Source organism: Nyctereutes procyonoides, unplaced genomic scaffold, assembly GCF_905146905.1.
Source record: "Nyctereutes procyonoides isolate TBG_1078 unplaced genomic scaffold, NYPRO_anot_genome, whole genome shotgun sequence".
NCBI lineage: Eukaryota > Metazoa > Chordata > Mammalia > Carnivora > Canidae > Nyctereutes > Nyctereutes procyonoides.
The window spans coordinates 5773591-5786523 of record NW_026575131.1 but is presented as its reverse complement, the minus strand read 5'-3'; the positions used below and the strand labels follow the sequence as shown (position 1 = coordinate 5786523).

Sequence of the window (12933 nt, the reverse complement as noted above, 5' to 3'; positions counted from 1 at the left end):
TCTGGAATGAAACTGAAACCATGCCCTCTGGCTTCCGGAGGCAGGTGGTGACTGCAAGTGGGGGTCCCAGGTAGGGTCAAGAAAGCTGTTGATCCCTGTTGTCTCTCTGTGGGTAGGAGGCTGCTCAGTTCCCACTCAAGACTCCAGCAACCATATGGATAAATGGGGGCTCTCCGAGGAATTCCGAAATCATTTTTCAAAAACACAGTAGTAATTGTTGAGAAACCAGGAGACCTGACTGGTGTGCTGAGTCTCCTCCCAACTTACTGTGTGACCTTGGGCAGTTCCTGCAGCCCCTCTGGGCCTGGTTTCCCCATCTGCCTCATGGTAAGACCTGGTTGTCCTATTGAAATCTCCCAAAGATATTATGAGGTGGGGCAAAGAAAATTCTCATTTCATAGGTGGAAAACTGAGACTCAGGCGTCAGTTGCCCAAGATCACCCAGTTCATAGGTGGCAAGACCTATATATTTACTGAAAGCCAAACTTCAGGGGCGTCTGGGTGGCTCAGTCGATTAAGCATCAGACTCTTGATTTCGGCTCAGGTCACGATCTCAGGGTCACGGGGATGGAGCTTTGTGTCAGGTTCTGCGCTGTGTGTAGAGTCTGATTGAGATTCTCTCTCCCTCTCCCCTTCCGCCCCTCTCCCTGCTCGTACTCTCTCTCTCTAAAATAAATAAATAAATCTTAAGGAAAAAAAAAAAAGCCAAACTTAGTGCTCAAGGTCTTATCTACCAAATTACATGCTTTGCTGTAATTGCCCCACTGCCCCCACTGCCACCACCACGTACAAAGGCATAATACAGCTTTCTTTCTCTGAGAGCTGGTTATTTGCAGGAACTCGGGGGTGTCTGAAATGCTGAGGCATATCTCAGAGGGGCTGGTTTCTGAGTTTGGGTTTCCACAGCTGCTTGGCTGTTAAGGGCTGGCTCTTCCCTTGCCTCTCCTCCTGCCCTCACCCTACCTTCCAGGCCCTCTCCAGACCTGTTCTTTGCTGGGTCTGGAGTCCCAGGGATGAACCTGATGGGCCCCTGTGAGTTCATATTCTAATAAGGAGACACACTGCTAACCAAGCTGACAGTGCACTTTGAAGAGTGTTCTGATGAGGAATGCAGAGTGCTCTGAGAGAATCTTATCCAGGGGAACCAGGTGTGATTAGAGAGTGTGGGTTGGGGGTAGGGCAAGGTGGTCAGAAGAGTCATTCCTGAGGCTAGGACATTTGAGCTGGGTCCTTGACAATTGAATAGGAGTTCAACAGAGAAGAAAGACAGTGACAGGAAGCTCATCTTGGTCAAAGGAACACAGTACCAGACCGAGCTGGGTCTCCATGAACTGCCGTAGAAATGCAGTTTAGAGACCCTGCCTGCTGTCTCAGAATGTCCCTGCAGCTGGGCAGACCTAGGCCATGGCCTGGCTCAGATGCAAACCTCCTCCTTCACCTTACCTTGGCTGCTTCTCCTGTGATGACCAGGCCCAGAGGTGGGCACAGTCAGCCCCCATTCCCTCCTGACCTCCAGCCCAGTCTCCTTCCCTCTCTCAGCAGCGTGAGGCTAATCCCAGCTGTTAAAAATAAACAGCAGTGACATCGACAAGTGCCCTCTTGGTACCAGGGTGCTTGGGTCTCCTCATGACATCAAGCAGCAGGTCTGAGCTTGCAGAGATGAGACTGGACTCCTGACTGTGATCGACTTTGCCACAGGAGGCTTGGGAGGAGCTGGTAGGGCTCTTGTTAGTAGAGCGAGGTCAAGCCCAAAAGCAAGGCTGGTATGAGGAGGCAGGGTGGCCTGGTGGGTCAGCAAAACCTGGAGGCTTCCTCTGGGGCTGCCACTCTCTGGCCCTAACTTTGCCGTATCTCTCCTTGCTGCTCCAGCATTCCCCTCCGGTCTCTCCTCTCAAGTCCCTACAGGACCCAGTGAATGGGTGCAGTGGGCCTCATGGGAACCTACTCAATTGGAGATAGTGTCCTACCTGCTGAGGGCAGCCATGCTTTGACCAGCCAGTTATTGTCACCAGGGGATGTTGGCCCAGTTGTATTCAAAGACTATTTTCAGGGCACCTGGGTGGCTCAGTCGGTTAAACGTCTGCCTTCAGGTCATGATCCTGGGGTCCTGGGATCGAGCCCCATGTTGGGTTCCCTGCTCATCGGGGAGCCTACTTCTTCCCCCTCTGCCTTTCCCCCATCGTTTGCACTCTCTCTCAAATAAATAAATAAAATCTTTTTAAAAAATTCTATTTTCAAGAGAATCTGGGAATTAGAACTTTTACATCAACTTTTCCAGTTTCTAAATGTTGATAAATTGAATTTTTGAAAAACACCTGCAAGGTGGGCACAGCTGAGGGCTGCCAGTTTAAGGCTGCTCTGCCCTCTTAATCTTGGCAGGAACCATCATGCTCCTGCAGCCCTAGCTCATGGCCTTCCTGTTCATAATCCCACCGTAATTTCAATCCTCAGGACATGGATCAAGCCACATGGGTCTGGCCACCTGTCATGGGCAGCACTTGGCTCTGATGACCACCTCAGGGTCAGGGAGCCATGGTTGGGGACTGGTCAGCTGTTGACATCAGTGTCTAAGTTATGCTTGTGGCCCATCAGCATGGCCGAGGGCAGGAGTTCTCAGGGTATCGTCCGTGCCCCTCAGGAACTTATTAGAAATGCAAATTCTAGGGCATCTGGCTCAGATCTGATTCCAGAAACCTTGGGGGGTGGGGCCCAGCAATGTCTAATAAACCCTGTAGGTGATTCTGATGCCACCTACAGTTTGGTGGCAAACCAAACTGGTCTAACCACTGGTCTTTAACCACTGGTCTAAAGGCAGGGACTGAATGGGTTCTCTAAGGTAGGGGTGGCTAGCCCCACTCCACCTGTCTGTTAGAGAGGTGTCTATTTGACCTTCTAGCATGGACAAGAGGTGAATGACGTAACGTGCCATTATAATAATGGTGGTGCTACTTACTGAGTGCTCACTGTATGCTCAGCGCATCACATACATTATTTTAACTTCTGTGCAACCCCCCAACACAGGTGCTGTTCTCATCCCCATTTTTCTGACAAGTAAATGAGGGCTCAGAGAGGTGAAGCGACTTGCCCAAGTTGGCATTTCCATAAGTGGTGGAAGCAGGAGCCACCAAACTCAAAGGCTCAGCCTTTAGCCAGTGTGCTGTACTATTCCTAGCCTGCCACGATGTGGCAGTTGGTATCTCACATGTGGGTCTCTTGGTGATGGCCCGATCCCACCTCCAGCCCAGATAATCTACTTGCCCTTGAATCTTTGTATCAAGGTCTGCTTCTGGGGGAATTCTAAGATACTGCCCAAAATACAGGAGCCCAGTAGCTGCTCAGTAATCCTCCTCTGCCCTCCTGCCCAGGTTCATGGCCACCAGTGACCTGATGTCGGAGCTGCAGAAGGACTCCATCCAGTTGGACGAGGACAGTGAGCGCAAAGTGGTGAAGATGCTGCTCAGACTCCTGGAGGACAAGAACGGTGAAGTGCAGAACCTGGCCGTCAAGTGGTGAGTGTTGGCCCTGGTGGGGACGGGGCAAGGCCAGGTGTGAGAGGACCCCAGGGGCCCCTGCCCCTTTGGGGTGCAGTGTCTGAGAGAGTAGCTGCTGAGCAGCTCTTGAAGCCCCAGAGGAGTTAGTGCCTTGGTCTGGATCCGTTCAGAAGTAGACCCAGTCACAGGGATGCAAGTATAAGTTTGGGAAGTGATCTCAAAGAGCTCCAGTAGGAAAATTGAGCAATGAGATAGGGAAGTAAGATAGCCAATGACATGTGAAACATCAAGCAAGTTACTGCTGTGGGCAAGTGGAGCTTAATCCTACTGGGGACCTTTGGGGCACAGCGTAGGACATGGCTTGTGGAGTGTTCCACCAGCAGGCTGCCAGTCTGGTTGAGGGCTGCTCCCAGGGTAGGATGGAAGGTTATGTATTCATGACCCCTCCAGCCAGAGAAAGCCTTCAGGTGTAGATGCAGGTGCTGGCAGCTGGAAGGTCACGCTGGTGTGCAAAAGGAGTGGTGAGGGCTGAAGGGATGGAGGGCCCCAAAAGCCTTTGCTCTAGATACCATGAGGTTACCATGAGGTTGCAGTCCTAAGACCTTGGCCAGTTACCTTTAAAGCTAAAAAGGCAAGATGAGGGATGTCTGGGTGGCTCAGTTGGTTAAGCATCTGCCTTAGGCTGAAATCATGGTCTCAGGATCCTGGGACCACCCCCCGCAACATGTCTGGGCTCCCCACTCAGTGGAGAGTCTGCCCCCACTCGTGCATGTGGTCCGTCTCATAAATAAATAAATAAACAAACAAACAAACAAATAAATAAAATTTTTAAGATTGTATCCATCTATTCATGAGAGACACACAGAGAGAGGCAGAGACATAGGCAGAGGGAGAAACAGACCCCCTGAGGGGAGCTTGATGCAGGACTCGATCCCAAGACCCCAGGATCATGACCTGAGCCAAAGGCAGATGCTGAACCACTGAGCCACCTGGGTGCCCCAGTAAATAAATTTTTTTTTAAAAATTTATTTATTTGAGAGAGAGAAAGAGCATGAATGCGGGGAGGTGCAAAGGGAGAGGGAGAAGCAGACTCTACTGAGCGGTGCCCAATACGACACAGGGCTCCATGGAGCTCAATCTGATCCCAGAACCCCAAGATCATGACCTGAGCTGAAGGCAGACACTAAACTGACTGAGCTACCCACGCACCCCCAATAAATAAAATCTTAAATAAATAAATAAGCAAGGTGAGGTATGTGCAGGACACACCTGTGGGAGGCTGGAGGACTGAGGAATGGCAGGGGTCAACAGTCAACAGAATTGGGGCATTGCCTGTGGAACAGTACTCTGTGAGCTGGGCCCAGGCATTCTGGGCTGTCTTAATGAATTTCGACTTGATCCTAAGAGCAGAGGGAATTCAGTAGAGTTTTATGCAGGGATGTGACATGGTCATGTTTGTAGTCTGGAAGCATCTGTCTCGCCATGCAGTAGAGCTAGAGTAGATGGCGATTTCCCACTAACATAACCAATAGTATGGTAGTATGTGTTCTAGTATGTAATTGGAACATTGACTGAAGTGATAATAAAGTCATGAGATGCCTGCACTAAACGTAGGTTCACTGTGGGTGCTGTGGCAATTGGAGGTAGAGGCAGGTATGGATGATGGAGGCTCAGCTACCACAAGCAGCACTGTGGTGCTGATTATATTTTCTTTTCTTTCCAAGATTTTATTTATTTATTCATGAAAAACACATAGAGAGAGAGGCAGAGACATAGGCAGAGGAAGAAGCAGGCTCCCTGTGGGGAGCCTGATGCAGGACTTATCCCAGGACCCCAGGATCATGACCTGAGCCTAAGGCAAACGCTCAACCACTGAGCCACCCAGACATCCTGGTGCTGATTTTCTGAATTAGTGATGAGATTTTTCTGAAACGGTGAACATCTCATGGTAGTTTGCCAGAAAACAAAGTACAATCTTCCTTCAATTTACATGATAGTTACATTCTTGGAAAATTTAGCATATAATAAAATAGTGTAAAAAGTACTTTGTTTTTACGTGTAAATTGAAATTAGATTTTAGACTCAGATAATTATGGAAAGATTTTTTTTTTCCTATGTGAATCCCAAGACATGGAACATTTTGTTTTGCAGTATTGTCTTTTCCAGCCCCATGCACATTCCCGCCCCCAAATAAAAGCCAGAAGTGACATCTTATTATTTATGACCAAAAAAGGCCTCCATAAATTTCCAGAACTCTCCTGAGGGCACTACACACCACTCAGGAACTATAAGAGGTAGAAAGGGGGACCCCATGAGTACTTAGAAGAGTTGATGGAAAAAAACGTCTAAAGAGAGCCATAGATTGCAAAATGGGATGCATTGTGGTTCCTTGGGACCCTTGTTATAGCTCTGTATTTCCCACCAGGGATTCAGACTCAGGAGGAGCAGGAGGGGTGGAGAGGAGTCTGTGGAGGGCAGATAAGAAGGTAGCACCTGGGAATCAGCATTCTAATGCACACCAACATCTCAGAACCTTAACTGCATGTTAGAATCACCTAGGGAATTAGAAACAAAAAACAAAATTCCCAATGTCCAGGCCACACCTGAAAACCAATTAACTCAGAGTCTCTGGGGCTAGCACCCAGGTAATGGCAATGCACAAAATTAGCTATTAAAAATAGCTATTTTTAAGCTTTAATGTAGATTCAGATCATCTGGGGCCTTTGTTGAACTGAAGATTCTGGTTTGGTAGCTCTAGGGTAGGACATGAGATTCTGCATTTCTGACAAGTTCCAGGTGATACTGGTGATACTCATGAAGCGGATATGTGACTAAAATCAGAAGTTCTCAAAGTGTGGTCCCTGGACCACCAGTATCAGCATCTACTGAGAACTTGCTAGAAATTTAAATTCTTAGGCCTTCTGAATCTGAAAATCTGGGGTGGGGCCCAGAGGTTTGTTCTAACAAGCCCTCCAAGAGGATTCTGGTACATGTTCAAGTTTGAGAACCAAGGCTCTTAGGCATTCCTTGGTTTCCAGCTGAGGTTACTGGGATCAAGGGTTTGGCCATATACTGACATGCAAAACCCAGGAGGAGGTGCAGGTTTGGGAGGTGCCAGGAATGATGTTGGCAGAGCCAGAGGGTTCCTCTCTTTCTAGCAAAATAGAGAGTCCCCTGTCCACATGGCGCCTTTTCCTCAGCACACGTGGGTTCCATGGGCCTGAGGAGACGTAAGGAGCATCATGACTCAGGTTGAGCCTGGGGCTTTTGGACACCCTCCTTCCCTCCCTGCTCAGCCTGGGTCCTCTGGTGGGCAAAGTGAAGGAGTACCAGGTGGAGACCATCGTGGATGCCCTCTGTGCCAACATGCGGTCTGATAAGGAGCAGCTCCGAGACATCGCTGGCATTGGCCTCAAGACTGTCCTCTCGGAGCTCCCCCCTGCAGCCACAGGTACCCGGGTCCCAGGGATTAGGCACTATCATTATTTGTGCTACTTTATGATTAAAGAAACGGGCTCAGAGAGGTGAAGGGACATACCTAAGGCCAGCCGGCTAGTAAGCGGCAGAGAATTCAGACCCAGATCGCTTTAAGTTCAAGGCTCTGTGCCAGGAATGCTTGAGTTGTAAGTAACAAAATCTAATTAATGATAGCTTGAAGGAGTACAGGGTTGCTTTCCTCGTATAATTCCAAAGGGATCAGCCATTCCATTTTTGCAGCAATTCATGTAGCAGCTCCGTTAGGAGAGGGGTGAGGTCTCTGCTTATGCTTTTTGTCCTTTATAAGAAAAGCACATATTTCCCCAGAAGCTGTCAGAAGACTTCTACCTACATATTTCACCGGCCCCTGCTAGCAGCAAGGGAGTCTAGGACAGGAGCTTTTCCTGCCTCCCTAGTTAGAAGGTGGAAGGCAGAGGGACTGGGTGTGGGCTGAGTCAGCCATCAGTTCCTCAGTCTCTTGATCTGTCTAGTTCAGATGTACTCTGGGTCATACCTTGGACCACTTGAGACCAGGGTCAGCTGGATTCTCAGGGATATAGGCTCAGAAGTATTATGAGAGCAGAGGCTGACCACAGGTGGAGGCCAGCCCTATGTCCTCACTGTGCCATCCTTGTGCTCTGTATAGGCTCTGGCCTGGCTACCAATGTGTGCCGGAAGATCACCGGCCAGCTCACCAGTGCCATCGCGCAGCAAGAGGACGTGGCTGTGCAGTTGGAAGCCCTGGACATCCTCTCTGACATGCTGAGCAGGTAGGGGAGGCCCACCCTGGGCAAGGAGGACTGAGGGTGGGCGATAAGGGGACAGAGAGGGATTCAAATCCTCAGAGCCAGCATTTAATGCACACCAGGCTCTGTGCTTGGTGCTCCTTGATTGTCCTGGCATCGCTGTGAAGGAGAAATCCTTCATCATAATTCTGTCATCTCAGAGTCCTACCCAAGCCCTTCCCACTTAACAATAAATAGCAAAACCTGGGGTGTGAATTCAGGTCTCTCCAAGCCCCAAAGCCTGTAGGTGTTCATCCTGTCCTTCACCCTCTTCTTTCTCTTTTTCTTCTTTTGGGCTAGTATAGCTGGGCCTTGCTTTAAATTGCACTGGACATTTTAAAACCATTCATTCAACCTCCCAAGATTTGAACACCTGCTCTGTGACCCAGAAAAATATCAGGTGCTGAACTGGTGCTGGGAATATGAAATTGGATGGATCTTGGGCCCTCCTAGGGAGGAGCTCACAGATACATAATCTAAGTGGAATAAGAATAACAAAAAGAACAGAGCCTTTAGGAGCTCAGAGGAGCAGCTGGGGGTAGGGAACCTTCCTAGATAGGGTCCTGCTAGCTAAGCCTTCAAGGATGGGCAGGACTTGGCCAGGTTGGGTAGGCATAGGGGTGACACTGGAGGGAGAGAATATCCTCAGCCCAGAAGATACAGGCTGGGGAAGACATGGATCCTGGGGGTTGTGTGAGACAGTGTGGTGCTAGATTGTAATGTGGAGAGATGAGGCCAAGGGCTGAGCAAGAACTGAGGGTGGGTGGCTAAAGATTACACTGGATGTGTGAGGAGTGGGGATGGGGTTCAGGGCAGGGGTCCAGGAATGCCTTGTGCCTCTCTGTGTGTATCAGACTCCTCTTCCTATCTGCAGTATGCATGGTAGATGGGAGGGGATGAATGGTCAGGGACACTGCTTAGGAAGCTTCTGGAGGCAGAAACTCAGGTTCTCTTTAGGAGATAGACTCAACAGGACTTGGGAGTGGGTGAAGGGCAAAGACTCAAAGATGACCCCAGGGTCTGGCTTTACTAACCGGGGACACAGACACAGGGCCATTGGCTGTGCTGGGGTGCACTCTGGAGGCAGGAGCAGGGGCGTGGGGAGGAAGGTGATGGATTCATTTTGGGCATGTTGAATATGAGGTATCTGGGAGGCACCCAGTCCACCAAAGACTCCAGGAGGGCAGGCTCCAGGGTCAGTCTAATCTCACCGGAGCTTCCAGTGCAGGCCCTGTGACATAGCAGGGGAACAAAGAAAGAGATGAAATCCAGGAGAGAGCTGGGCTGGATATGGGAGAGCCATTGAAGGAGTTTAGGCAGAGGGTTGACCGGGTCAGAGGTCAGTGAGACCACTGTGGTCTCAGTGAAGGGAATAGACTAACAGGGCGTGTGTGTGTGTGTGTGTGTGTGTGTGTGTGTGTGTGTGTGTGTGTGTGTGTAGAGCGTGCCTAGCAAAACCCAGACTCCCAGGAAATCAGCCCCACGTCCCATTACCATCAGGCCAGGTTCCAGGCTGGCAACCTGGAAGTCTGGATTCAAGTCCTGGCCTTGTATTTCTTGGCTGAGTGGTCTTGAGAAAGTCCCTTCTCTCTGCTGCTTTCTTGTGTGTAATAATAAATAATTACTCCACACAGTTGCAGGGGACCTTTCGATTTACCAAGAGTTGGGTTGTCATAATTCTGGGTGGAGCCCTGGAGAGGATGGGGAGAAGAGAGGTGCCTGGCCCAGGCTGCCCGCTGGGTGGGTAGGCCCCATCCGACATCCCCTCTGACTCCCCAGGCTGGGCGCCCCTCTGGGTGCCTTCCACGCCAGCCTCCTGCACTGCCTGCTGCCTCAGCTCAGCAGTCCCCGCCTGGCCGTGCGCAAGCGGGCAGTCGGGGCCCTTGGCCACCTGGCAGCCGCTTGCAGCACCGACCTCTTCGTGGAGCTCGCGGACCACCTGCTGGATCGGCTGCCGGGCCCGCGTGCGCCCACCAGCCCTGCCACCGTCCGCACTCTGATCCAGTGTCTGGGTAGCGTAGGCCGGCAGGCTGGCCACCGGCTCGGTAAGGGGGTGTCGCGCCTCTGCAAGGGGTTGGTGACAAGGTGGGTGGCGCTGGGGGCAGACGGGTGGGGCGTGAGCGTCAGCCACCTCCCAGGTAAGGGGACGTGGCCTGACACACCTGAAAGCGGGACGCGGAGCTGGAGAGGCAGTGGGTGGGCTCTGAGTGTGACGTTTTTTTCTGACCTGAACTACCTATTCTGAGGCTCACAGATAATTATAAATCATGCCACCAAACTTAAATACAGTATGTTCTATCCTCTTACTTTGACAGATACACTTTAATAACAACCTATAAGCCAGGTTTGGATTTTTACAAATTTTTATTGGAGCATAACGTACATATAATAAACTGCACTGTTTAAAGTGCATAGGTAAAGTGTGTTTTGACCTTTGCGTACACCTGTGAAACTACTACAGCAATCAAGATACAGAAAATTTCCATCACCCCCCAAAAGTTTCCTTGTGCCCCTTTGCCTACCTGTACCTACCCTGTGCCAAGACTTAAGCAGAGCTCTTTATATGCATCATGTCTTTAATCTTAACCCAAGTCTCTGCCTGGTAGGCATTGTTATCACTGCTGGAAAGAGAAGAGTATATGGAGGTCCTAGAAGTGTGGTGGTGTGTCTGAGGTCACATAGCTCCTGAGTGGCAGAGACAAGGCTAGAACCTTAACATCTGCTTGATTCTGAAGCCACCAAGTTGAGTTTGCAGTGGTCAGGGCTGCAGGTGCAGGGACAGGGTGGGTGCTGTGGGCTGAGGGAGCCTGGGAAAGCGTCTGGCCTGCCCTTAGTGATATACCTGGCCCTACAGGGGCCCACCTAGACCGCCTGGTGCCCCTGGTGGAGGAATTCTGCAACCTGGATGATGATGAGCTGCGGGAGTCCTGCCTCCAAGCTTTTGAGGCCTTCCTGAGGAAGTAAGTGCAGTACCAGGAGACAGGGGCCCATGGTTTCTTTGGGAAGTTGTTGGGGAAATGGGGGGCCCAGGGGACTGGCCTCAAAGCAGTAAGATCTCAGGACTTAGCAGTGGGCCCACTCCCCTCTCTTGCCTGTCCAGCAGAGCCTCCCTCATTCTGCCCTACAGGTGCCCCAAGGAGATGGGTCCTCACGTGCCCAATGTGACCAGCCTCTGCCTCCAGTACATGAAGCATGACCCCAACTATAATTATGACAGTGACGGGGATGAGGAGCAGATGGAGACAGAAGATAATGAATTCAGTGAGCAAGGTGGGTGGCCAACTTTGTCATTGAGGCTGGAAGGCAGAAATGGGTGCAGCTTTTTTTTTTTTTAATATTTTTATTTTATTATTTATTCACAAGAGACACACAGAGAGAAAGAGGCAGAGACACAGGCAGAGGGAGAAGCAGGCTCCATGCAGGGAGCCCGATGCGGGACTCGATCCCAGGACTTCGGGATTATGCCCTGGGCAGAAGGCAGGTGCTAAACTGCTGAGCCACCCAGGGATCCCAAGGGTGCAGCTTTCCTGGGATACTCCCTTACCCCCCGCCCCCCAGCCAAAGACAGAGCCACATCTGGCACCCCCATCCTGAACATTTTTTTAAAATATTTTTTTTATATATTTATTTGAGAGAGAGAGAGAATGAGCAGTGGGGAAGGGCAGAGGGAGAGGGACCAGCAGACTCCCCGCTGAGCAGGGAGCCTGCTGTGGGGCCTGATCTGAGAACCCTGGGATCATGACCTGAGCCAAAGACAGATGCTTAACTGACTGAGCTACTCAGTACTGACTCCCCACCCCCATCCTGATCTTTTTTTTTTTTCACCCCCATCCTGATCTTAACTCCTCCTCAGTCTTCAGCCCTACCGTCTGTAATCTGGGTTCCCCAAGGTCTCCACCCTGTGCCTAGATCATGGTAATTGCTGTCATTTATTGAACATCTACTAGTTTCCTGAGCATTCTCATTTTGTGCTTCTTCCAATAACCTGAGAAAACCAGATGCTTGTTATCCCCATATTTCCAAGGAAACCCAGACTTAGAGATTTGCCTGAGATAACACAACTAGAAAGTGGCAAAACTGGGACTTGGGGCCCTCACCTCTATGCTGCCATCTCTATGCCTGCTTAGTAACGGCTTCCGAGAGATGATGCTTTAACCCAGCAGAGTGAAGCTCTGCTGGTGGAATGATAGGTACTGACAGGGAAAGAGATACCTGGATGGAGAATGGACGCAGTGGCTTGCTTCCTTTCTGTGGGCATGGTCCTACCTGTCACTCAGACTGATGACCCTGGGCCCTAGAAGCAGGACGTTGATGGAGGAGAGGGACTTCGAGCCTGATGGGAATACTCAGAATAAGATGGGATGTTAGGGGCAGCCCGGGTGGCTCAGCAGTTTAGCGCCGCCTTCGGCCCAGGGCCTGATCCTGGAGACCCGGGATCGAGTCCCACGTCAGGCTCCCTGCATGGAGCCTGCTTCTCTCTCTGCCTGTGTCTCTGTCTCTCTCTCTCCCTATGTCTTTCATGATTGAATAAATAAATAAATAAAAATCTTTATTAAAAAAATGCGATGTTAGGAGATGAGATCAGAGAGGTGTGTTGGGGTCTTGAATGCCTAGTCAGGGAGAATGAGCATTTTCTTGTCAGTATCCTGGAGCTATGGATGTTCCTCCCTGGGTGGCATAAGATGGAGGTAACAAAGAACAGTCCATCAGAGGACATCTGCTCTGGCATCTGCTCTGGACCATCTACATGGCCCCCTATGGCTTCTCCAGATGCCAGTTCTCTGGAAGTCTGAGTCATCTACAGAGTGACATGGGTAGAAAGAACGCACTAGCCTCTGTGGCTGTGCCTGATGGTGTTCCTAGTTGGGACCATCCCCCTCTTGGTCCCTTGTGTATCTCCCCAAATATATGGGTGGGCCTCGTGGGCCTGAATCTCAGTTCTGTTGTTTTCTACCTGTGTGTCCTCAGGAGAGTCTTGCCCTGAGTATTATTCTTGTCATCTATAAAATGAGGCTCAAGGCACTCCCATATCTAGGGTGTGATGAAGACTTGATAAGCTCCATCCTCTCAGGGGAGCTTAGAAAGTAGAAAGCCACATAAGTGCTTTCCCTTGTTAATAGTCTTGCTTGGAAGCCAATCAGGGCTTGAGAGGCTGGGGGTGGAGGGAGGGAAGAGGCCAA

At 50.5% G+C, this 12933-nt stretch overlaps 1 protein-coding gene across 1 annotated transcript in view; it reads left to right on the top strand.

Annotated features, from left to right (window-relative positions):
- The window catches only part of CAND2 (cullin associated and neddylation dissociated 2 (putative)), a 33002-nt gene that overhangs the window by 2404 nt on the left and 17665 nt on the right, over positions 1-12933 (top strand). Inside the window, exons 2-7 of the mRNA XM_055343541.1 lie at positions 3366-3509; positions 6788-6942; positions 7615-7738; positions 9533-9798; positions 10608-10713; positions 10881-11023. Coding sequence (XP_055199516.1) covers positions 3366-3509; positions 6788-6942; positions 7615-7738; positions 9533-9798; positions 10608-10713; positions 10881-11023 — 938 coding nt within the window. The remainder of the gene's footprint in view (positions 1-3365; positions 3510-6787; positions 6943-7614; positions 7739-9532; positions 9799-10607; positions 10714-10880; positions 11024-12933) is intronic.